Source organism: Hippichthys cyanospilos, chromosome 3 (genome assembly GCF_059441005.1).
Source record: "Hippichthys cyanospilos isolate Australia breed blue-spotted pipefish chromosome 3, RoL_Hcya_1.0, whole genome shotgun sequence".
Taxonomy (NCBI): domain Eukaryota; kingdom Metazoa; phylum Chordata; class Actinopteri; order Syngnathiformes; family Syngnathidae; genus Hippichthys; species Hippichthys cyanospilos.
Genome location: NC_142371.1, coordinates 8134359 through 8159993, shown reverse-complemented (window position 1 = coordinate 8159993; position 25635 = coordinate 8134359). Strand labels below are relative to the sequence as shown.

The 25635-nt window shown below is 39.8% G+C and overlaps 3 protein-coding genes and 1 long non-coding RNA gene across 5 annotated transcripts in view; 2 read left to right on the top strand and 2 right to left on the bottom strand.

Moving 5' to 3' along the window:
- Positions 1–779: 779 nt before the first annotated feature.
- Positions 780–5971, top strand: cnih4 (cornichon family member 4). Its single transcript, XM_088409339.1, has 5 exons — positions 780–899; positions 1259–1327; positions 1581–1693; positions 4838–4978; positions 5061–5971. The coding sequence occupies exons 1-5, from the start codon at positions 831–833 to the stop codon at positions 5086–5088; spliced, it is 420 nt and encodes a 139-aa protein (XP_088265465.1). The 5' UTR covers positions 780–830; the 3' UTR covers positions 5089–5971.
- Positions 5972–6160: 189 nt separating this feature from the next.
- Positions 6161–18548, bottom strand: wdr26a (WD repeat domain 26a). Its single transcript, XM_088409338.1, has 14 exons — positions 17849–18548; positions 16328–16427; positions 16154–16210; positions 15284–15420; positions 14890–14987; positions 13730–13886; positions 13215–13353; positions 12966–13106; positions 12525–12644; positions 10491–10636; positions 8858–8936; positions 8624–8753; positions 8346–8540; positions 6161–8211 (listed from the first exon to the last, which is right to left on the bottom strand). The coding sequence occupies exons 1-14, from the start codon at positions 18148–18150 to the stop codon at positions 8189–8191; spliced, it is 1824 nt and encodes a 607-aa protein (XP_088265464.1). The 5' UTR covers positions 18151–18548; the 3' UTR covers positions 6161–8188.
- LOC148425646 (uncharacterized) lies at positions 18349–25598 on the top strand. The gene is made up of 2 exons (XR_015864951.1): positions 18349–18762; positions 25122–25598. It is a non-coding gene; the product is annotated as an uncharacterized LOC148425646 (long non-coding RNA).
- Positions 21071–25635, bottom strand: part of adcy3a (adenylate cyclase 3a) — a 32122-nt gene continuing 27557 nt past the window's right edge. For both annotated transcript variants that reach the window (XM_088409336.1, XM_088409337.1), the window contains one exon: positions 21071–24792. In XM_088409336.1, the coding sequence (XP_088265462.1) occupies positions 24613–24792 (180 nt within the window). In that variant the 3' untranslated portion in view covers positions 21071–24612. The remainder of the gene's footprint in view (positions 24793–25635) is intronic.

Below are 25635 nucleotides of genomic sequence, written 5' to 3'. Positions count from 1 at the left end.
ATTCTGTGCGGAAGTAGCACAATAACACTCATTGTAATTAACTTCATAATTGATGCTACATTTGAAACCCAAATACATCGCACTCTATCTATCTATCTATCTATCTATCTATCTATCTATCTATCTATCTATCTATCTATCTATCTATCTATCTATCTATCTATCTATCTATCTATCTATCTATCTGTCTGTCTGTCTGTCTGTCTGTCTATACACACACTTATAAATTCTTTATAAATTCCTTTTCTTTTTATTATTATTTGAAGTAGTAGAAAGTAGTAGAGTGATTTCAGCATAATTTATAACTGTTAATAACTAGAAGAAAAGGCCTTTCAAATGTGTTTCAAAAGAGCTTACGTTCCAAAATGTTTTGTTCAGTCAATGGTCAGGTGTTCCAAACACGTCATGCCATTATCGTTCTCTGATTCATGTTTTTCAATGTCGCTGCTGTACTCGTTTTATTTTATCCACCTTTGTTCATAGATTAAATAAAAATATAAAGGCAATTAAGTGTTTAATTTCCTAGTTTGTTCAATTAGGTCTAGTCATAGAGGATAAAAAACACGTTTATTTTTTATTAGAAGCCAAAGATACAGAAAATAGGGAGTAAAACTAGCCCACAGAAAAAATATATGCCCAGGTAAAGTAAAGAGTCTTGAAAAAAAAACTTCTGGCCTTGAGTCAATGAACATTGCATTGATCTAGTCGGCCTATGGAAGACCATACATATTGAGGCGCTGTCCAGAGACGCTCGCAAAAGACTGCGTTGCCACCCCCCAGTCGCAAGGTGGCAGCAGGTGTTTTGTCCTGGTCCGGTCGCCTCAAAAAAGATGGACGCAGCCGTGTTCATTCTGTCGCTGATCGACTGTTGTGCACTGATTTTCCTCGCGGTCTATTTTGTATCCTTTACTGTGCGTGTTTCCTTACGTGCGTATTAAGAGCCCGTTTGTTGAAGTTTTTACCGAGTTAAAAACATGTGCAAGTTTCGTCTTTATATAAAAACGAACTGCTATGCTAGCACATTAGCCACTCTGTTAGCATTTCTCAGATACGTTGCAAGCTCTGTTTTTATAAAATGACAGTTGGTCTTCCTTGGGGAGTAATCTGTCTAGTTTGGACCGGGTACGATCAAGCCGAAGTATGTCAACATTGATATAAGTGTCAATGCGGTGTGAGTTGATTTACCTATACAAATAAGTGAAGAAGCAAAGCAGGTGGTAGTCGACTTTATTTTTCGCCACCTTAACTATGAGGTCAGATTATCACCTTATCTGATTTGGAATGTGACTACATCAATGCTAGAGCGTGCTGCTCCAAACTCAACAAAGTAAGTCTCGATTGTTTCCTTTGGGACAAACACTAAACCTTCATAAATGCAGTTTAATATGTAGTCAATGTTATGCGTATTAACAGTATACATTTGACAGTGCATCTCAACTTACACAGTGTCTTCTGAACAATCAAAATCTGCTTAACTTGTAATTGACTGCTTGATTGTTTTTAATGTTCATGTATGTTTTTGTTGGCTTTTTTTGTTGTCAATATCCCGATCTTGTCCCCACTGTGTGATTTGTGTTTAGTGGGTAATACCAGAGATGGTGGGCCAGTGCCTGTCCACGGTGCTGATGCTGGTCTCCGCACACTGGTTCATCTTCTTTCTCAACCTCCCTGTAGCAGCTTGGGACATTTATAGGTAACTCAATTTCTACTATTTGTGGATATTGTGGTGCTGTTGGCTTCTTCAGGCCGCAAACTCTATCTGTCACTGGAGCTGTTCGCAGCCGAGTGTGAAGCGGCTGGAATGAACATCCGCATTTCCAAGTCTGAGACCATGCCTCTCAGTCAGAAAAGGGTGGCGTGCCCTCTCCGGGTCAGGGAGGTGGTCCTGCCCCAAGTGGAGCAGTTTAAGCATCTTGAGATCTTCTTCATGAGTCTGCTGCATGGGTACAGCGTCTGCTGAGTCTGTACCCATCTTTCATGTTAAAGAAAGACTTGAGCCAAAAGGCGAAGCGCTCTTATTTACCGGTTGGTCTAAGTTCCTGCCCTCACCTATAGTCACAAGCTGTGGATCGTGACCGTAATAAGGAGATCCCTGGTGGAAACGGCTTAAATGATTTTACAGAAAGGGCTCAGTGTCGTGCCATTGCTGTTGTGCGTTGAGGGGCAGCCATTTGCGTTGTTTCAAGTTTAAGGATGCCTCCCAGACTTCTCCCTGGTGAGGTATTCCGGCATGTCCCACCATGAGGAGGCCCCAGAGATAACCCGGGACACGCTGGAGTGACTATGCCTCTCAGTTAGCCTGGGAACAACTGACGATCCTCTCGGAGGAGCAGGACAAAGTGGCTGGGGAGAGGAAAGTCTGGGCCACTGGATAAAGCTTTAGAAAATGGATGGTTGGATGGATTATTTCTTATAATACTGTAAGACTGCGCACCATTAGGATATACTGAAATGCAGCAATAACCAATGCATCTTTTTGGGACAACTTGTTTATATTGGGAAATATTTGCTTATAATGCATTTACAATATTATAGCTAAATAGGCCTGGGCTGATGACAGAGTCTGATGGTATGATAACCTTGAGCAAAAATATCACATTGTCATGTTTGTACGGCATTAAAATTGCATCTTTTTTTTTCCATTGAACGTAATATGTTTTAAAATAAAGTATTAAATATTTGGTGCCTTAAGAAATGTGTAACATATTTAGTACAAATCCATCCTACCATCCATTATCTGTAACCGCTTATAAGAAAATGCACATTTTCTTTAGAAATGAGGAAAAACAAGAAATTAAGAAAACAGAACAACGTGTTTGCATATTTTCTGACGTGCTTCAAATCAAACACATTTGCCAAGATCTAGAGAGCGCCTGGGTACAATTTCAAATGAGACAGTCCTAAGATCTTCAGCGCAAAGAACCAACAACTGCCAACTTAAGAGTTTTCATAGCCATTTTCTCAGAATCTGTGCCAAAATCAAAGCAGCGAGCTTCCGTTCTAAACTGAACAAACTGGCTTCTTTTCTTGCTTTAAAATAGCTAACATACAACATAAACTTTTATCAGGCATCATGGTTCTGCTTTCCCCGTGAAGGAAAAATGTGAGCGATAGTCGCTCTCACAGATAACAGATTTTATCTTAAGTAAAGATAGACGATATTTTCTTTTTTCAGGTATCGATTCCAGATGCTGTATGTTTCCCCAATTTGTGTTTTTTTTTTTTCCTGCTTATTTTATGTTTGTGCGATTTGCCCTTCAGGGCCACTGAAGGACCACTTCAGATGCAGAAATCATTTTGGATCAAATTTTCTATAGTATTGATTCAATTCATCGATCATTCAATATTATTGGCTTTTGGACAGTTTTTTATCAGACAGTACTGCTTCTTGACACTTCAAATAAATACCTTTATTAACAGAAATAGACCAAAAAAAAAATCGTTCATCTTATTGCAAACAAACAAACACCTTGCAAGAAAGAAGCATGCTAGAAAAAAGAATTGAATCTTGCAAGCAAGAAAAAAAAAGCATGCAAGATAAAAGCAAACAATAAAAAAGGACGCAAGAAATAAGATACAAACAGTAAAAAAAAAGCATGCAAAAAAGAGAAGCAAACATTAAAAAAAGCATGCCAGAAAAAAGAAGCACAAAAGAAAAAGGAAGCACACAGGAAAAAGGAGCACACTCACTCACACACTACAGGAAGTGTTTGTTATGGGTGGGGTAGAAAGGTGTCGACTCACCCCTGATTGGATGACGGGGCCACTTGATTGGACGTAAACAAGTTCATTTTTCAGCAGGGTGTTTTTTTTTTTCTCTCTCGTTTTAAAAATGAACACTTACAGCGCTCAAACGTTATTGCCGTTATCAGAATCGTGGCCCTGTCATATTGCTTCTCAGGAATCAGGAAAAACTCATTTAAGCACTATATTAACCTATATTAACTGCTGGTTAATCTTTTCCATTTGAACACAGCGTCTTTGGTTTGAGTCCCGCCGGCACCAGTTTTTTTTTCCCTTCATTTACAATTTTTTTTGCAGACAATCAGTAGTTGAGAAGCTGCCACACTGCCAGGGGGTGCGCAGATGACCCCAGGCAAAAGGTTTTGTTTTATCATGTGAAGTTTAATTGCAATAAAATAAGGATTTTCATCTTTTTTTGTTTTTGTTTGTCTCAGGCACTTGGTTATTTTTTTCTGTTAAAGACTAAGCTCTAACACGTACAGTTGTTGAAAGTTGATTTATATTGCTTTTTCCTTTTGTTAATGCTGAAAAGGAGACTGGTTTAGGTATACTTATACAATTTTTAATGAAACTGTTCTTATTTATAGCGTGTTGATTGGCGGGCAGCACGAAACGTTTTCTCTTTCCTGGGGCTTAGCAAAATATAATTGAGAAGCACTGCTGTAGGGAAAGTTAGTGTGTTCCTTTTTTGTCTGCTCTTTTTAATTGTGTGTCTTTTTTCTTGTTTGCTTATTTTTTCTTTTGTTTTTTTTCTTGCATGCTTGTATTTTATTGTTTGCCTTTTTTCTTGCGTTCTCTTTTTGTCAGTTTTTTCCTGCATGTTCTTTTTATTTCTTTTTGCTTTTGTACTCTTTTCTTATTGTTTGCTTCTTTTTTCTTGCGTGCTTCTTTTTTCTTATGTAAGGTGTTTTTCTTTTTTTGTGATTACCGCTTTTGTTTGCTGCTTAGTTTTTTTGTTTGTTTTTTTTTTTTTCACTACAGATCCGCTGTAATTTACAGTGTGTCTACAGAGTGTTGGTGCATGTGTGTGTCTTGACAATGCTGTGCTCAAAGTTGGCAGCATGTTGACCGCTCGCCATCGTGATCCATGCAGATACGTGAAGGTCCCGATGGGCAACATGGGCGTGTTCGACCCCACGGAGATCCACAACCGGGGGCAGCTCAAGTCTCACATGAAGGAGGCCATGATTAAATTGGGCTACCATCTGCTTTGCTTCTTCATTTATTTGTACAGGTAAATGAGCACACAACACAGGGACATGTTGAAAATGCTTGGAGAGAGAGTTCTTACATATCATCGGCCTATGTTTTGGCAGCATGATTCTGGCTCTGATCAACGACTGAGGTGGGAGCGCCGCCATGCGTCTTCACACTCCTGGATTTACCGTTTTCCTCCTCCCATGCTGTGCCTGTGCTGAATGCGTAAAATCTTATCAAACTGCTCTCCTCACGAGTTGAGTCAAACATACAAAAAATACTTTGCATCTGATTCGGATATCCGAGGTAAACTACGAGTTGTGTCAAACATACAAAAAATACTTTGCATCTGATTCGGATATCCGAGCGCAACTCAAAAAAAATGTTTTTTAAGAAAGTCAAATACTGCAAAAATAACCTTGTGATGTCATATTGGTGGGAGGGGAAAAACCCTATTATTATGTGAATAAGATCCCTCATTTGTGCTCATATTGATGCAGGTGTATATGCTCATAATATTATGACTTTTTCTGTAATAAAGTCCTAATATTAAAGCTAGGGGTTTTCCTTTGCACTGAACCTGTCATTATTACCCGCGTTAAAACACACAAGTCCATCATTGTGTCTCAGGCATTCCCTCAACAGTTTAGATTTCCCAGCTCGTAGGTAGACACGATGATCATCAAACATCCTGTTTGCTTTCAACAGTGCAGTCATTGTGACAAACAAACAGGTTGTTCTTGTGTTCGCTCTAAATCAAGACATTCCTCCATTCAAAGTTTTACTACATCATCTTGTGTGTTGTCATCAGGATGTTGCTCGCCTTCATTTGAAAAGACTGCAGTATGTTTTAAAATGACTCCAGCGAGAGGCTTGTGTTCAGATAAAAAAAAAGAGCCTGTTCTGTCCTCAGTGTGTTGTTAACTGACATGACTGCTGGTCAGCTTGCTGCCTGTTTCTCACTCAAAGTGTCTGTCGCAGTGTTATTTTTTTTTAATGATTTTGAGTTTAATAAATAATACAGAAAATACAGATGTGTCTTCTTTTGCGTAGTTACTTCAATTGCCACTGTGTGTTTAGCGAATTTGTGTGACAATAAGGTGACCTTTCAGAAGCATACAAAACTAAAATATTTTCAATGTGTTGCAGTGCTGGGGGGACTTTTAAAACACCATATTAGTCCAATATCCTGTTTTCGCTTCTAAAACTTGACAAAGGCTTTTAAAACCCTGACTCTTTATTTAAAATGTGTATACAGAACAATACACAACAGTACAATCACTTTTGTATTAACACGCATCTGGCAGAAACTACCTGCAAGCAAAGGAAGTTCCTACTTTTTGTCATCTTACAACAAGAGAAGCCTGAACCACACAATCAAAAGAAATTAGAGCAGAAGCAGAGACTTGAACACCGCAGATGTGACTGGCTCAAGTGTGTGTTTGTGTTAATTGTTGATGTTGCTTACACAAAAAAAAAAAGATGGTTCCCATACTTGAGGCTAGTGCAATGTCCCCCTCTTCTAGACCTGGATTTTTTTTTTTTTTTCCTTTTTACTGAGCAATTTGCAAAAGCGGTTGAAAAACATCACAAATATGGCTGAAATGCAATTACACTGTTGTGCATTGTACAAACCAAATTGCTGATATGGTTGAGATTTAGTTTTCAGTGCAATCAGATGTAAATATTACAAGACAGTCTTGTGTGTATCTGATGGTAAAAGTGCACCAAAACGTTTTTTTTTTTTTTTTACATGGGAAAAGCGTTAGAAAAAAAAAAGCCAGAACCCCGTGACATTTTTTTGTATCCCATCTTTGAACACTCCACCAAACATGCCATAACACAAATATACAGCACATAGAACATCAGAAACCAGATTGTTTACTTGAGTCTATGAAGGGAAACACTTTGCACAAGTTGATGAGGATTTTTTTTTACAGTGTGTGGGAAGTGAGTTGCTCATTGTGAAAGATTACCTCAGTAGCCATGTGTACAAACTCAGAAGGATCTGTCACATGATGCGGAACATACGTTCACTATCAACACATCCCGTGCAGACCTGAAACACCTTTTGGATTGACCTAAATCCTGCCCTCGTTCATCTGACTGGTGCAATAAGTAACATTCCTGACCACGTTTTGTAAATCTATCTCATAACCAGAAATACTACAAGTACGTACAACTGCTGCTTGAAAGAAATCAAACCTCAATCATCAGCTGTTTTAGGAGATAATTGCCGCTTCATTTTAAACTATTTGTGAATATTGTCTTGGTGTAATTGAAAACCGAAGATTTATGCAAGAGACACGATGGGGAAAACTCAAACTTTCATGACACAGACGGTTTTTGTTTTGACATCCAAATTTATATTTAGTTTAGGGGAAAATAAGTAAAAGCCAAGCGTCTTGATAACAAATGTTCAGCTATTTGTACTAATAGTAAAAAAAAAAATCAAGGAAGGAATAAAACTTACAAGTGAACTAAAATGGACTCAAAACAAGTGAACCGCAATCTACGAGGAGCGACGGCAAAAGGCTACAATCAAACAAGGATTCATGAATAAGAGCAACTAGCGAAGCCAGAATATAGTTGGGACATCTACAACAGAGGCTGGAAGGAATCTACACTGACAGACTGAATGTATTGCCACAAGTCAAATTACTCAATGTCTTACAAGATGGAGGACATACTGATGAGCATCAAACACATCATTTTGTGCAAACCTGTGCAACATGCTCTTTAAATACTCTTCTGTCTATGCACGTTAGCGAGAAAGTGGAAAGAAAACAAAGCCATAAAATCTCTTCTGTATTGAAAAATGACAATAGACTGTAGGGGAATTCATTGGGAATTCAAAGACCCCTCGGGTGGGTATTACATCCATTGTGTTCCTGCAGGTAAAGTCTCAAGATGTTGAGGTGAAGAAAGAAAGCAAAGACACACACAGACACACACACACCCCCTCTACCAGGAGCTGTTTTGTGACTTAAACAATAAATTATGTCTCTGATAATAAATAAGAGGAGGTGGGCCAATCCAGTCAGGAGAAGGTGTGTCAGATGAACAGACTTGCAGGCGCGGCCTCCAGAAGACGACGGGACGTCCCGAGACGCAGCGACCACCGCTCCGGGCACCGCCGTGCTGCTGTCCAGTCAGCGAAACTTTCCTTGCTCTACCCAATCAAGTGTCACCAGAGTCATTTAGTGCTCGTCGAGTTTGCGGCGACAACGGCAGCGGTCGCCGGACATCAGCTGTCCATGCTGCAACAGTCTGACAGAAAAAGATGGGCTCGGCGACTGCGCTCGACATACGGTTGAACACAATTAGGAAATCGGACCATCTTTTTGAGAACGCTTGCTAACTAGTGCTGTTGCGCGACCAAAATCCACACTTCACTTTCTTACCGTTGAGTCCCTCTGCGTCCTGGACGTCCAAGAAAGGGGCGGGCCCCCAGATCCGGATGGTTCCGTCATCTGAGGCACTTGCCAGGAGGCCGGGCAGGACCGGGTTCCAGCTCACGCAGTTGACCGTGCGGGTGTGTCCGGTCAGCTCCGCGATGGGCAATTCACCGCGCCTGTGCCAGATGTAAACTTTGTGGTCTGTGAAGGGACAGCGCTTGTCAGTTGGCACCAGCTGGTAGTTAGGCAACGGTGGAAAGCCATGTTCAAAGGCGGCGTGTTGCCTTCGCTGCCGCTCGCGATGAAGTCTTCGTTATGGCCTCCGAAGCAGGAGTGAATGGTGTAGAAGCCCTGTGTCACCCCTTGGTACTTCCTCACCAACACCCGATCCTGCAGGTCCCACAGGTGCACTCCCTGCCGACAGGCAATACGGCACGACAACATTCACGTTGGACTGAAGAGGGAACCGGCTGCTTGAGTTTCACCGCTTGCGGGGCGTAAAGTGAATAGCTGCTGACCTGGGTAGCCACATTGAGCAGAGCTAATCTTCCATTCTTGGAGACTGTGAAGGACATGATGGGATGATCCTCTTGGACTCTGGAAGAAACCGTCAAACAAAATCATACTTCTTGCTTCAACTTCTGTCAAGTGTCATTTTGCTGATGATACATATTCATTTGATTTTTTTTTTTTCATTGCTAGATAATAACCAGTGGGTGCGCTTTCTGCTGTTCCTCCGCTGATGAGATTTACCTACAGTGCCAGGCATCAAAGCGGAAACACCCTCTAATTTTTGAGATTTTTTTCGTTCAGTGTAAATTTCTTGAATTGTAGATTAGTGCTTAAGTCAGCAAACTTGTGAAGAAATAATGATGATGATTTATTTTTATGAAATAGTAACTCAGACCAACCAAGATTGACTTTTCTTTGCCGGCAAAGGGAGGGCTTGGCTCTCACTCTCATGTTCGCCAAAGCCGTCGGAAGCCCCGCCCGCTTTTTATTCATTCAGCAAAGCACTGCACATTACAAGACAAAACAAAAAGCGCCAGCCGGGCACCGCCAACAGATGGGCCAAGGTTTCAGTTCGCACTTTCTAGCGTCAACAGCTTTATCTAAGGCGCTGGTGTCATACTCAAGGCCCGGGGGCCAGATCCGGCCCGCCACATCATTATATGTTGCCCGTGAAATGCTGATTCCAATTCAAGTTTCTGGTCAAAATACCTCAATTTGTAAGTTGTCTTCAGCTTTTAAAATTATTTGGGGAAAACAAACAAGCATTTTTTGCCCTCAACCTCTCTCTGATTTCAAAACTAGTTAGACATGTGACAAACAACACACCTACATTTGATTTGATCACAGTCATACCGGCCCTCTGACAGAAACTGTAACTGCAATGTAGCCCTCGATAAAAATGAGTTTGACACCCCTGATCTAAGGACTTGCGAGATGAACTAGGACTGCATAGATGGATAGCAATGCATGCTATTCTAGACAAGAAATAAACACATAATGATAACAATATTATTTCCTTCACACTTTGTAAACAAAATTATTTGCATGAGTGCAGGCACACTGTACAAAGTGAGACCATTTTGTTGAAAACACAAAATGAGGTGTGTCTTTCACCCAATACCATTGCCTCCCTACCCTTAAGATCTCTGAACTGAAATAAATACCATGTATTAAATGCGGTGAAGTCTCTCACAATATCCATAACTTCTTGTGAACAGTGAAAGTATGAATGACCAACTTTTTGATGATCGACATTTAAATTTAAACTGATCTTAGCATCTTACGACTTTCCTCTTCTTCCAAATCTCAACCCATACGGTTTGGGCTATGAAGTGAATTTGTCGGCTGAAACAGCGTACATGTGTACATGTGATTTGTTAAAATGCTATCATTAGGAACAGCAACTGTGCAGGCTGTCAGCATCTAAGGTGTGCAGAGTCAGACATTTACGCTTATCACGCCAGCCTATATGGAGCGTTGCAAGCTATCGGCTAATTTTTGCTATACGCAGCTGTAACGGCGCCAAAGTTGCCGGTACACACCGGCAACCAACAGATGCTGTACAACGTATTCAGAAAAGGTTGCACTGTAAACGACCTAGCTTTATGCAGATTAGGTGCTGCTTTGCTACTGACTTACATGTTTCTGTCCGTCAGGTCTTCAAAGTTGTAGCCACGAATGCGCTGGTGGGTGTCAGAAGCAAGGACGGTCCGTCCATCACCTAAACACCACAGGCACTGCACACGAATGCCTTCCCATGAGTCAAGAAGGTTTCCATCCAAGTCCTGCAAGTCCCAGTTAAATGGTACAAAAGGCACAATAAGAAAACATTTCAACAGAATATGAAATTAACGCAACTTGATAAAAAAGAAAAAGATTACACATTCAATTTCATGAGAATGTGAAACAAAAATGTTTTTTGTCTGACTTGACCTCTCTCGTGGATTGTATTTCTTAATTTTGGCAAATTTTGAACTTAGTTTTTTTGTTGAACCTGTATAGAACCTGTATCTGATCTTTTTGATGGCAGTGAGACCGACACAGCCGATATTTTTCAAATGCGACCCAGGCTGCTTGGGTATGTTGTACTAAAACTTCACCCTTAAGGTCCAGGTCATATTCATCTCACACGGATTGTATTTCTTAATTTTGGCAAATTTTGAACTGAGTTTTTTTGTTGAACCTGTATAGAACCTGTATCTGATCTTTTTGATGGCAGTGAGACCGACACAGCCGATATTTTTCAAATGCGACCCAGGCTGCTTGGGTATGTTGTACTAAAACTTCACCCTTAAGGTCCAGGTCATATTCATCTCACACGTAACAAACAAACAACAAACAAGCAACAAATGTCCCAATTTTTAGCTCAAAAAGGTCGAAGCAGCTGCCAAAACAAAACAAAACAAAACAAAACAAAGTGTGTTTTATTTGTGTGTGTGTGTGTGTGTGTATGTGTGCACCCTGCCTCCTCCTTTCCCCCTAAAATGTAACAGATTGAAAATACTATATTGTGGCAGTCATCCATTAGCGTATTTACGTAAACACGAACATTAAGCACATCCACTGTGCGTGACATCATGGTGTCCTCTGCACATGCCGGACAGTTTTGGGTTGTGTAGCATTCAGACACAGGTTTGCAAACAGATCAAATTTGTTTGGAAATGTGAACGACCTCATGAAAAAAAAAAATAGATTTCACAAAAAATTCAGAATTGAGCAATAAGCCCTGCAGTATGAATCTCGCCTTAGTGACAATAGGAAAATGTGGGTCCCGGGATGACAAGGTCCAATGACACTGAAACTCCATCCATCCATTTTTTTACAGCCGCTTATGCTCACTAGGGTCGCAGGCTTGCTGGTACCTATCCCAGCTGTCTATGGGCAGTAGGCCGAGGACACCATAACCTGGCTGTCAGCCAATTGCAGGGCACGGAGGGACCAACAACCATTCACGAACCCAATCAAACCTATGGCCATTTTAGAGTGTCCAGTACACCTGCCGTGCATGTTTTTTGATTGCTTGAAGAGAACCCACGCAGGTTCGGGGAGAACATGCAAACCCCACACGAAGTTGACACAAAGCTGGCCTGACACTGAAAATATCTGTATTAAAAAAAAAAAAGCTTTGCCCAATACAATACTTGCAAACTGTTTATAAAACTAGTCAAACATTTGTGTATATTCTAAACACTTACAGTGCCACCTTATTCACCTATCGTTCAGACTCACTCACATTTGTGCGTCGAACAGCGCTAAATATTGTTTTTTAAAACCATGAGCAGTATCCATTTTTTCTTCCGCATATTTCTTTCAGTATTTTAGTCTAAGGATGGTACCTTCCAGAATGTGTGATAACTAAGTGATCATGCCATTCAAACGCAACTGACTATTTCAGTATGAAAACAAACCGTCGCCGATCAGGGCGGACCGCATACTTTTGATCAGAGCAAAGATGACACCATTAAAACAACTTGGGAAGTTTTTTTTTTTTTTTTTTCTCAATATATGTCAGTCACTAGGAATGATCATGGCAGCTTTATTAGCAAAACTGTCAGCTTGACCGACACCGGCCAACCTCTGTGATGAACTGTTTATTGCTGCTCAGCAGTGCAGTTGTATTGTCTGCGTGAGCCGCAAATGTGTATTTGAGAGTGTGTGGTGAAAGATACTCACACATTGGTAGAACTGGCCTCTCTGCCCACCAGTGATGAAGCGTTTGCCATCTGGATTCCACGCCACGCTGGTGAGACTATCTTCATGGGATTGACTCATCTTTGTCCGTAACTCCCCCGTCTAAACAAGCGGAGCGGGAACACGCTGCACTGAATTCTTTCAGGCTAGGTTGATGTCGTGTGACCCACCTACACTATCTCAAAATGTGAGTGAAGCAGGTGCATTTTTGTAAATACACAGATCGACAAAATTGGGATTTTGAGTTTTTCCTTGCCCTTCTGGTTGCTTGATTCAGGGGAGGCCATTTGTCATGTTATACACATGAATTTGACTTGGCTTGACTAACTCAACTTCTATGCAACTTCTGCAAATGAGACCAACATTTTTATCTGAGTCCATTACCCAAGCACAGCTGCAGGCCACATGCTGAGATTATTTTACCTGTACATTCCACAGCCACAACTCGGAGCAATCGTCGGGACCACATGCTATCAGGTAGGAATCATCGGGGCTCCATGCCAAGTAGGAAACACCATATGCATGTCCCTCCAGAGTCTTCATTAATTTCACCTGCCGGGTTTCCTATTAAAAAAATAAAATTAAATGAAACATAGTTTCCAGTTCACAGGTGTCAACTCATCCCTAATTGATGGCAAACAGTAGCATGAAAGCAATTTAACAATATTTTACCGTGTCAACATGCCATATGATGACTGTGGTGTCTTTCGAACCAGTTGCCAGTTTTGTGCCATCATTGGAGAACTTGCAGAACCAGACTTCATTGCAGTGTTCAGTGAGTATTTGTTGAGTGTAGCAGGGGAACTGTTTCCTGAAACAGAAACACACATACAGGTACTATATTAGAGAAGCCATTTTGAATCAAATTGGTAACAAGTACTTCAAAATATAATGTATTATTACAGCGATAATTATTATTATACCGGTAATTTTACTAAAGAAAATCGACCCAAAATTAGTCGAAGCTTCTTGCCTTCCCAGACTACAAATGTTTTGATGAAGCGTAGAGTGACGACTCGGATTTGAGCCACTCGTGTATATGGCTGACAAAATGATACAATCAGTATGTGTATCCGATTCCTTTGATATATTTTGCCTCTTCAATAACACAATGACAGAAGCTATCAATCATTAAAAAAAATTTAAAAAATCAGAAAGCCGTTCTATAGGGGCAGTGTGTGGGTTACCGGCTGCAGCCGTGGTCCAGCAGCAAGGACACAGAGTCCAGTCCACTGTCCAGCTTAGTGTTGTGGTAGAGGCAGCGCTCCCGCTGTAGTTCCACAGCCTGTTTTAGCAGAGTCTGCAGTCTGCGAGGAGGCAGCATCACCGACGGAGGCAGGTAGGCTGCACACATGCACAAATATCACACTGCTTGTTCAATATTAGTCGCCTTTGCTCAAGCAACGTACATAAACTGACGATATACAAACCTACTTTTGTCATTTAACAATCACACCAATAGTCAGAGTATCGTATACAATACAAATCAGTAAGGGATTCAAGCAGGTCTCATCCATTCAATTGCATCCAAACAACTCAAACTCAATACAGAAATACAAGGAACTTTGCCAGTTAGGGGTGGCAAGGCTCCCACCAGTGGTTTCTTACTACTATCTCTACGGGGAACACAAGACAGGATACTGGGAACTGGGAATCTATGCATAATGTCAGAAAAATGCAAACACACTTCACCAAAATTGAAGTAGGCATCTATAATTATGCTAACTTCAACCTTTCAAATTATCAGAACAATTGCCCCAATATTTTGAAATGTTAAGCGTTTTTCTCATTGAGGCTCAGTACCTATGACGAGGAAGAAGTTTATTATTCAAATAAACAAAAATATTTGGGTGACCAGTGTAATAGAAAGGTAGTATAAAAGTAGTAGTAAAAGCTGGAAAGTAGGTTCAAGGACTTTTAAGGCAGCCTTAAACAACATGTTATAATTAATCAGCGTGAAGATGAAAATGTTGCCTTAATTGGGGGTATGCATACCTTTAGGTTATGTGAAGGCACTTCAGAGGGTATGTGAGATTTGAACAGTTTCTACAAATATCAGGATATCTAATTTAATGCTTTTAATGCTGTGACTTGAACATTACAAATTTATTTTGAATGAAGTAACTAATTAAATGTAATATGAGTCTTTTCGATACATCGTTAAACATCATTGAAAAAAGGTTGAGAACCAGTGATCTAAACAGTTGACTACACCAGAAATAAATGATAAAATGTTGAAAAGCTGCTGCAGGACATTAGTAAAGGCACAATAAGCGTAATCATCAGTCACTGCAGAAAGTACAATACTCCGTGTACAGTTGGTGTGTATGAGTCAGACTGTACTCACTCTGGAGTTTGTCCAGCAGCTTTGTTCGGGATACAGTGCCTTTGCCTTCCCAGTCCGCTTTGGCACGTAGGTCCTCTGCGTGACTGCACATCAGGTACCTGCAAAGCACACGCTCGACTTTTTTTTTTCATCCGACGTTAAAAAGACAGTGAGCTGTATATACTGCTGAAAAAAAATGCAAACAAAATAGGTCTGGCCAAGAATTCTGTATCAATATGTATCGGGATAGACAAGTCAAATCAGTACTAAATGGCTTTGATAAAATAGAGTGGCCAAAAAAAAATCACACAGCAAACCCCAACAACAGCATTGTACAAATTTTGGATCTTTTGAAAAAAGAAAAAAAATGCATGCACTTTTGGACCCAAAATATGGGATAACAAGAATCACTGACCCGCTCAAAATGTGGATGCGCTCTGTGTTGTACTTGAGAGGAGTGAGTTCGGCCCTGAGAACCTGCAGAGCCTCCAATACTTTCCCGTCCTCGAGATACTCCAAATACTTTTGCTGCAGCAAGAGGAACTTCATGCGCTGTGCAGTTAGGAGTTGTGATAACAAAGACAAAAAAGGCAATGTGACTCTCACATGATTTGTTTTGCGCAGTACCCAAGCAATCTATCAATGATCATCAGTGACAATGAAACCCTCCATACTAAATTATAATACAATGCTGCAACAAACTTGATGCTGCACAAGGCAGAGATAAGGAGAAAAGGACTTCGGGAGGTTGAGGGGCATCGTGTTAAAATCACAACTATAAGAGGATGTTTGTATATGTGTGTTAAAAGAAAGAATATGGGCATATAAGGCTTGGACTTGTTTCCAAATGGAAGTCTGTTCATAATATGTATTCTGTGACTCACTGAAGGCCATGAAAGCCCAACTCACAAAATGTACAGTTACTTTGTGTTCATGTAAGACCTTCGAACCAGCTTTCCATGCATTTCCGCCTTTGAACTTGGGCAAATTGCAAGTTGAACTGGTTGCCAGTCAATTGCTAGACTCATACTGTATACAGTCGATGAAAAAAAAAACAACCAAACACTCACAATCTCACGCACGGACACTTTAAACGTTAGAGACTTAGCTTAAGCTAAAATGCATGTTTTTGGAATGTGGGAAGCCCAGAGAAATATAATTAGTGGGGGCATGATGCTCAAACAGACAATTGTCTCTCATCGACCTATTATGGAGTTCAAACAATATACATACTCAATCTGCATTAATATTTAAAAGAAGAAACTTAGTTATTATGTGTACTCACCACTATAGCAGTAGGAGAATGCATCAGTGCCTTCAGCTCATTTAGGTCACTCTCTGCCTACACGATAGCAAGATTAAGCAAATTTATTTATTAATTTCAAATGACAATATCAAGTACTTTTTAGATGTACTCATATGGGGAAAAAAACTAGCACAGTAAACAATTAGGTTCAACCTTGTCCCACTCTCCTTCCATGACATGATTGCGAAACTTTGTTGCGGATGGATGCTCAAGCCTGCACCCAGATTCTTGCATCAGGAGGTCTACCGTCTGACTGTAAACAATAGACGTCACAGAGCAGAAAATCAATTCACATCATTGACCTGAGAGTACACGCACTCTACTACTTGGAAACATGTGACTTTGTGTTTTGAGGAGTGGATTCTACAACATGAGAAAATACTGAGAAGAGTAATGACTTTTTGTGCATTTTTCTGTCAGTGTTGGTGTAGTCACGGTGGTGTCTCGTGAGTTTCTGAGAAATTATTTCGAAACAAATGAGATTATAATCGATTCGGAAAGATGTGGCTCTATCAAAGTAAAACCACTAGATACCTTTTTTCAAAAGTGAGCCACTATCCCAACCCAATACATTGTTTGTAACAAACAACAAAAATATCCCCATATACAGTGTAAAGGATTCTACTGAATAAATTACAATTAATGAAGAACACTAAACTGATACAGCATACCATCATTATGTGCAAGAACTAATTTTGTGCATATTGTCATGGAAATACTCACTCAGAATTTTAATACCATTTAAGCACCATGTTTGTCCTGCATTTCACTGACAAAAATCTTTAGGCCTATTCATAGTGCATGCAACCTCCGTACGACCATGACCATACCAGTTCCATTGTATTCATAAGTATCATTGTCCTTTGCAAATACTGAATAGAGTAATATCAAATCGGTTCTCTTTGGCTATCACACATTTGGACTGGGCAAATGCTTTAAAGTAACTGTTCTGATGATACTGTACGGGAGGGTTGTAAAATCGCATGCCACGATTGTAGTTAATTATGGTTTCTTTCAGGAGGCCATTATCACTATGAATTTAAACAAATGTATGGTAACCCTAATCCTATATTGCAGTAGATATACAGTTCGCAACAAATAGAAAAAAAAATCTAAATCAGAGGCCAGTCAAATTTTGGTAAAAAAAAAAAAGGCAAATAAAAACAAATCAATCCTGGCTGTATTTCAGTATCTTAAAAAGTGGGGACAATTTTTGATGTTAATATTATAGCATCAGACATATTATTGATGCATACAAGTTGCTTTTGCGGGCCAAACAAAATGATGTGGCGGGCCAGATCTGGCTCCGGGGCCTCGAGTTTCAAATCTGGGGTACAGCGTTTGCTCTTTACAAGTCAATGCCAGAGCGCAAACGGTTACAGTTTTTACTGCGTGGCCTTCGCCCCGACTTTTTTTGACGCTAATAATGTAACAAAAAGCCAACACGGTTGCAAAATGCATTTTGAAGACGCACTAGTGGTACTATTCAGAATTGTCGGTGACGGCGCAATCATGCACAATCTGACGTTAGTGAGCGCTTCGGTCGTCATAGAAAACAAAACTGTTCTGTATTTTCTCCGCAAATTAGTTCGAAAAATAGGTTTATGACGGTCATCACGAGTGTGTCCCGTAAGGATGATGGACACAAGATGAAGTCCTCTCCCGTTCACTTACTTCAGACCCAAATCGTGCAAATGTTGCCCGATGAGTCTGATGACGTCTTCCTCCGATTGAGACAAGCGCTTCTTCTTCTTGACGCCACAGTTGATGTCGCTCGAGCTGTTGTTGATGTTGTTAGACACGGGCTGGGCTGACACACCGTTGTTGTTGTTGTTACTGACTGGGTTTCCATTGTTGCTGGCTGACACAAGTCCATTTGAGTGAGCTGCCCCAGGGGCTGACGACTCGCCGTTCTGGGTTCCGTTTCGACAGGACAGTTCAGGGTCTCGCTCCTGCGCTGCCCCGTTAGCCTGCATGTTAGCACAGTTTGTACGCCGAGTATACGCCAAAAAAAAGGAGGACCGACGTGGTGGGACAACGCGGGGTAAAGCAAACACCGGCAAAGGCACCGACAGGCCCACTGACCCAGATGCAGCCCCAAACTGTCTTGTTCCCCCGCGGCCGAGTCTGCTGCTTGATTCGCCGCGGTTGCTGCGACAAAATAAAAATAAAACAAAAACGAACAATGCGACTCGGAGGACGAAGAGACGAAGGCGACAATTATTCCGAGCGCCACATTCTGCGGAATGTCGTAATATTTGGCGCTGTCACACAGCGCTTCGGGTGCGTTGAAGTTACTGGTTATTAAAGCTTGTTATTGTTGCTCCCAGACAGCTGCAGCCCTGTTATGGACTTACGCAGTGACGTCAGCGGAAATTCCTTCATGTCTTTTGGACGCGCGGCGTCACCGCTAGGGGCGCACGAGTGCCCGATGCCCCCACTTATTTGTTATCTGCACCGCCGCCAATGACAGCATCAACCTGAGCGCATGTGCAACTAAAGGACAGTTCAAGGGGAGCCCCAAGCATAGAACAAGCTGTCCATGTGCGACGTAAGGTCACCGATGCCGAATTCAAGTTGAGTTTCAGGTACTCCTGCTACTATGGAATCAAATAAAAAAAATCTTTACAATAACGTTCTGATTAATAATGCGTTTGTGGAATCTAAATTAAGCAGCAAACCCCATCTGAAGGTGGTGGAAATTTTGCCATTTGTTGTGAAGATTGCATCACAGGGTTTAGGTAATTCCTCCTCATCACAGCAAATGTGTTTTTGAGTTGTCATGTGACAGTCGCACGATGACCATAATACAAAAAAAAAAAATCTTTCGAGGGGTGAATTTATGGGGGCGCATAATATTAAACTGCTTGTTCTTGAGAAGTTATGGTATGCACTTCTGTTGCCAGTGATTACATTAATGGACTCTGTGTTGAGTACACTGGGCAGTGACCACTTCACATTGTAGCAAAATGACGTTCAAAATTAAATTAATGACAGTTTAAGCAAACTTGTGATCACTGTGGGTAACAGGACACTCATTTTGAAGGGTAATGTATTGAGCAGCACACACTCATACTTTTTCATTTGAGGTAGTCGACCATAACCAAGCGACTCACAAGCAGGAATTTTCACAAGCTGAGCTTTGATTGTTATCTGTGACCTGAGCATCTGTGCTTTCATAATCAGCCAATGAACAAGCAGGTGGATTTTCCTGTTTAATTCAGATTATGCAAACACAGTATTGAAGAATGCTGTGTTAGACCTGTGGGGCTGCATTGAACATATAACAGTAAAGAAAATTTACAGTTCCCTCCGTTAAGTTTAATGTACGAATTCACTCTTTTTCCTCACTACTAAGAAATCAGCGCAACGCACAACTGTATTACATTTGTACTTACCAGGGTTTGGAGTAATGCATTACAAAGTAATGTAATTACTGTAATTAGATTGTAATGCATTACTTTTCTACTGCAACGCGGTAATGTAATACGTATATTACACACAAAAAATACTATTTTACTCGTTACAAATGAGACTAAAGAAATGCATTACAATGCATTTATAGCTTGAAAGTGGTGTTTTTTTCACCTCCAAATTCACCAAAAACATTGCAAGATTGGAGGAGAAAAGTCCGGGGCAAAATGTTTACTTGCTGATCTACAGCTGAGATGAAACAGCAGGTTGAATATGGACAATACGTACACAAGATGGACACACAACCATTACTTTCAGTTCGTCAGAGATAAAGACAAGAAAAATGTAATCGTTAGGTGCTACCCACTTTGCGAAATAGGAACAGTAATTTGACAAACCATTAAGAGCGGGGCCATAGTAACATGAACTTAGCGAAAAGCAAACACGCGGATGATTGTGCTCTCTCGCTGAGGGGTGACACTTCGACTTCAAGAGGTTAGAAGATTTTTTTTTGGCAATATGCTGACGCTTCCCACAGTGGATTCTCCAGCGTTTGGAAACCGTCAGCAAGATCGCTGTTGCAACTAGCAATATTGACAAGGTAAGCTAATGCTAATTTTCACTGTAAAATTGGTATTAATAATAGTCTATAAATAGTTCTGGTCAATGTGTATCAAGACGAAGCATACAAAACTCATGTTAGCCAGTACCTTAAACACCTTAACAGTGCCAACTGATCTTGAATTTGAATATTAACATTGGAATTGTGAAATTCACTGTTTTTGCCTACAGCATAAACAATGCACCATATGCTGTGAAGCTCAGTTATAAAGAGACTCAAATACCAAAAATATATATATTTTACATTTTGTCTGTACAGGTTTACAATACAATACACATTAAATTATTTGTATCGGTTTTATTGGTTTTAGGCTGAAGCCAACCTTTCCCTGGATGTGTAATGAATGTAATGAGCTATATTTAGAATGGATAATCCATATTTCCAGTTGTGGTGGTAAGAGTAATAAAAAAGTAATGCGATAAGAGTGTAATGCATTACATTTGAAATACAGTAATATTGTAATGTAATTTATTACTTTGAAGTCACAGTAATAAGTAATAAATGATGCATTACAATTTTGAAGTAACTTACCCAACATTGGTACTTCCTAATTATTTTTTTTAAGATTGCTTTCCAATATACTGTAGTATGAAATTTCAGCACAGAAGCTGGAAAACATTGGCATGCTATAAGGTCAAAATGCTACAAGTGATGGAAAAGTGCACTAGTTGACATCTGTGTGCTACTATGACGATGAAAAGAAATCAATAGATAACACATACTTTTTAAGCAATTGACTAATTTATTTTGTGGCTATGAAACAAATAATTGTTATACAGTATTTGATTCAATTTAGGTACAGTACTTGATTTCAGTTTGATGAAGACATAATAATGACGTTGAAAAATGACAACTTCCCATTTAGGAAAAAAAATAAACTTACTTTATTATGGCAACTGAGATGAACAATGAAACATCGACTTATAAGTACAGGTATTTAAAAAGAAAACAACTTCTAAGGATCAAAAAGGCATAACTGTGATACAGTCGATGCCTATCTTTTTTTTTGGGGGGGGGGGGGGGGGGGGTTGACAAACAGCAATGGGCTCATTACCATCAAGTCAAGAATCAAAGAAACTTGGGGCACTGATGACTCGAACCATTTAGGAAAGTCTCTGTAGTCTTTTGGTTCATTTGCAGGAGCCATGGTAGTAACATTTGGAATCAACACATTATTTAAAGTGCTTGTTCCCCGGTTTCTTTAAAAATCCACACAAGGAAACAATACATACTACATGTTTTGGCTTTAAAATCATTAACATTTCATGATAAGTGGCACTTTCATGTGTTAAAAAAATACCTAGTTGTTTCCAGTAAATTAATTTGACCCATAAATACAGTTTTGACTGTTACGTACAACACCATATTTTTTAAAATGGAGCACAATATTACATTACATTATAAAAATATGAATTAAAGGGGAAGGATTGACTTTATCTTGTCTTAAAGAGCATTTTATGGTTTCAAGAAACTATTGCACTTTGATCCCATTCTACAGCAGAGGTTTCCTGAACACATTGACTCAAAACTCAAGTCATATCTACTAATTCTCCTGCTTGTCCCAGCTGTCACTTGATACATCTAAAACGGCAACTTTATGCAGGTGTCCTCACCTTTGCAAACACCTTCAAACAATGTGCATGCTGCTGATCGATCACATAAACGGTCAGGTTATCTTGCAAATTTGACCAGAAGTCGACAAAGTGACGTCAAATGGTTCTGCACTTTTGGGGTTTGAAGTTTAGTACGCTCTTAGAATCTTTAGTGGAGTAAAAGCAGAAACACAACTGGATTGCTAATTTGAATATCATGTGTACTCGCTTGAGCTCTTCCCAAAAAGACTACTTCAGAAAAAGAGCTCACTGTAGTTTGCATGAAAGCCACTTTTATATTTCAAGTGGCTGTCAAACTTTAGGGGTTCCCAATTTAGTGTGAAATTCTTAATCACAAAATCAAACTTTTAAAAATGAGTGGTAATGCCATTTTAATGGGACATCTTAATTCATGATTCATGACACAAACTATTCACATTCTCTTAAGAGGTCACAAAGAAGAACATTAAAACAAAAACATGTTGTGTTTACAATTCATGTTTTTGTGTATAATTTTGACCTGAGAAGTAACTAAAGCTGTCAAAATTATGTTGAGAATCTCAAGTAGATCAATGGCACAAATGGATTTAAATACAAAGTGGAGGTACCTCAAAATTGTACCCTTGTTGGTATCATTTAAATACTTTCCAACACTCGTTTGTTTATTTGCCAGCAGTTGAAGATCTGAAGTACTGTAGTCATTTAACAAGACTGGTCAAAACCACAAGGAAACAAAGTGCATTCAAATGCAAGGAACAATTTGCACCTGTTAAGTTATTTAGATTTAAGCATGTTGCTGGCAAATCCATATTCACAGACAGATCTCCAAATAACAGAAAGAAAAATGGAAACACTTTCCATTGACTTATTTTGTCCCTCCTCTCAATAATGACCATGTCAATTTCTTTACCATTGTGTTAAATGAAATGCATTTATATTATAGTGTGGTTCTTGTTTGTTACATCCCCAGTGTTATTCATATCCTGAAAAAAATAGCATTGATGATCTAAACCACTTGACTGAGTGCATCTTTATGAAGTCAAATTCTGACCAATACCTTGAATTTGGGAAAATGGTGAAGATAACTGGGATGTTCGGCTTTGAAATACAATTTTTGTTGTTGTCGTTGGTAATGAGTTCATTTTCTTAATAATTTTGAAAAAAAATACTTTAACCAAAGCCACTTTAGCAACTCAGATTGTTCATCCCCTACCCTTTATCTCTGTTTCCTTAATATTGACTATATTTGGTTTATTTTCTTTGAAATTTTAGGCACTTTAGGATGCCGTGTCTCAAACAATATTCAACATACATTTGACAAACGTTGTGCTAGTCTTTTCAGTGAGGAAATCAACAATAAATCTTGAATGCATTCTTCTGAACTGGACCTTTTTAAATTGTTGGAGCTGAAGGCCTTAGCTGTTACAAACAAGTTGAGCTTGCACAGCAATGCTGTTCGTAAAGAGGAAAACAAGTACTTGTAATAACAATTCTGTAGTTTGATTTTTTGGGGGGGGGGCTAAAAGTTTGGTCATTTATTTCTGCCATTGCATACATTATATTAATATCAAATGGCTAGAACAATAAAAGCAAACACTGTCATAACAAACTGCAGTTATCCTTTAAAAATGCAGTTGATGGGCAATGATGGCAGACATGGGAGAGTGCAATCCTTCATCTAAAATATGATCACATTCTAAGATAGGCACTTCTATCTACCAATGAGTCAAACAAAAAGCTCTGCTGCGTGGCTTTACTCTTGTCTCTGTCCAAATACATGTACAGTTTACCCATTCTTAATGTCGATGGCCCAGGTCAGCAGTGTAAATGTTATTTAGAGATCCTAAGCAGAAAGAGGAGGAGAGGACAGTACTGGCTGAGCTAACCTATTCCCCGGCCGTGAGCATGAGGAAGCAATACATTGACTGTGGGAATGTAGCAGTGCAGACACACACTATCACACACATCCTAAGAACGCCCACGTTCCCCAGGACAGCTTACGTCAGGTCAATTCTGGGGGATTCTAAGTGTAAATAGCTGTATATTAAAGGAGAATAACACATTAAAGTCACAGTGTGATTTCAGTCTGTGGTTTGTTTGTCAAAAAATATTTCCCATTCACGGCTGTCTGTATATTCCATCAATGCAGAGCCAAATATTTAGATGACTAGGACATAATTACATAATGTGTACATCTTCACACCGAAAAATATCCAGAATTCCAATCGAGCAGTATCCCTCCTATAGCAAACGTTCGATTTGCCCATCACGCTGAATTACAAAGTAATTCTCGAATGGCCTTAACCATTTACTGGGCACAGCGGCTGCTTTTGGCCAATAGTCTAAACATGCAAAACGGTGGAAAGTGTCCGCAACAGCCAATGCTTAAATTCTTAATGTACCCCTAAATTTCTCTAAAATCCTGGAAATTCTTACCTGTTTAGGACTTGGAAATAGAAAAACGTGTGTCTAGTAAAGGCCGTTTTTGCCTGTTTAGACTATCGGCCGAAAGTAGCTGTGCCCGGTAAAGGGTTAATAGACGGATTTAGCTCCTGTAGAGGTGAAGACATCTTCGGTGACGAGATGCTTGTTGACACAGATGTCTGTTTAAGCATGTCCGCAGTATTTAATTGGAACTGTCAACCTTGTCCGCAGCGGAGGCCGCAAAAAAAAAATGTGATTCACAGAGATTTGTAGGCAGTGTCTTGGGTATGCGGGCATTTCATGGTATCAAGGCAAACGACTTCTTTCCACAACCTCTCTGAATTGAGCATACATTTGCTATTCTTCCTTTCATGGTACTTTTGGGTTTAACTGTCCACAACTTGATGTGGTAAAGTGACAGAAGAGCCATTTAGAAAGGAACCTTGTTTGTCCCTTCCTTTCAGAAAATAAGTGAGCAGCTCCCCTTTTCCCTTCACAAAGATCGGCCCCCTCCTCACAAAGCGGAAGCCATACTCTTTGAGAATGTTGTAGCAATCCTCCACCACCTGCGGGAAACACACACAAAACAATACAATAATAAAGTATTATGCTATACATCTTATATTATAAATACAACAGAAATAATTATCCACCTTTAGCTACAGCGCCACATACTAGTTGCACACTTCAGTGTTTCCCCAATTAAGGTATTCAAAACTTTATCCCAAAATTGATTACTTTGTTTTATATCATAGTCATTAAAAAAAAAAAAAAAAAACAACCTTCAATTTCCCTTTCTTTAAGTCAGCAATTTCAACTTCTAGTCGCCTTCCCAATAATGTTATACACCTATATGCCTTTTTTACTGGTTTGTTCTTTCCATTTGTCTTTACAGATATTGTCAATCTACATCAGACTGGATGGGGAAGTTGGATCGCAGCCAATTTTAGATCCCTCAAGAAATTTTCCATCAAGTCTAATCTCTGCCTGGGGCACGCTCTCATTCACCGTCTTTTCTTCTCATGGCTGGGAGATGAGGAGAATTGTTTAGTTGAAAGGTGAACCTATGCCCCACCCCAAGGTCCACAGCACTCTGCAGTACGTTTTCATCAAGACCTATGCACTCGGGGTGGGAATTTCTGACTCAATTTTGATTGCTTTTGGATTCAAAATGATTTGGTTGACAATGATTTCTGCTTCAGTTTATACGTGTGCAAAGAATCATTATGATCTACTCCAGTCTACTTTGCAGGATAGTATGACAAACGGAGAAGTGTGCTATTTGGCATGTCGGATAGTGATGATGAATTTGAGGACTTTTAGATGAGTTCACATTCAACTGTGTTAAAAAATAAAGCATCGGAACTTCAAATCGTTTTATTGTTGCAACATTACTTTCAGCATTTACT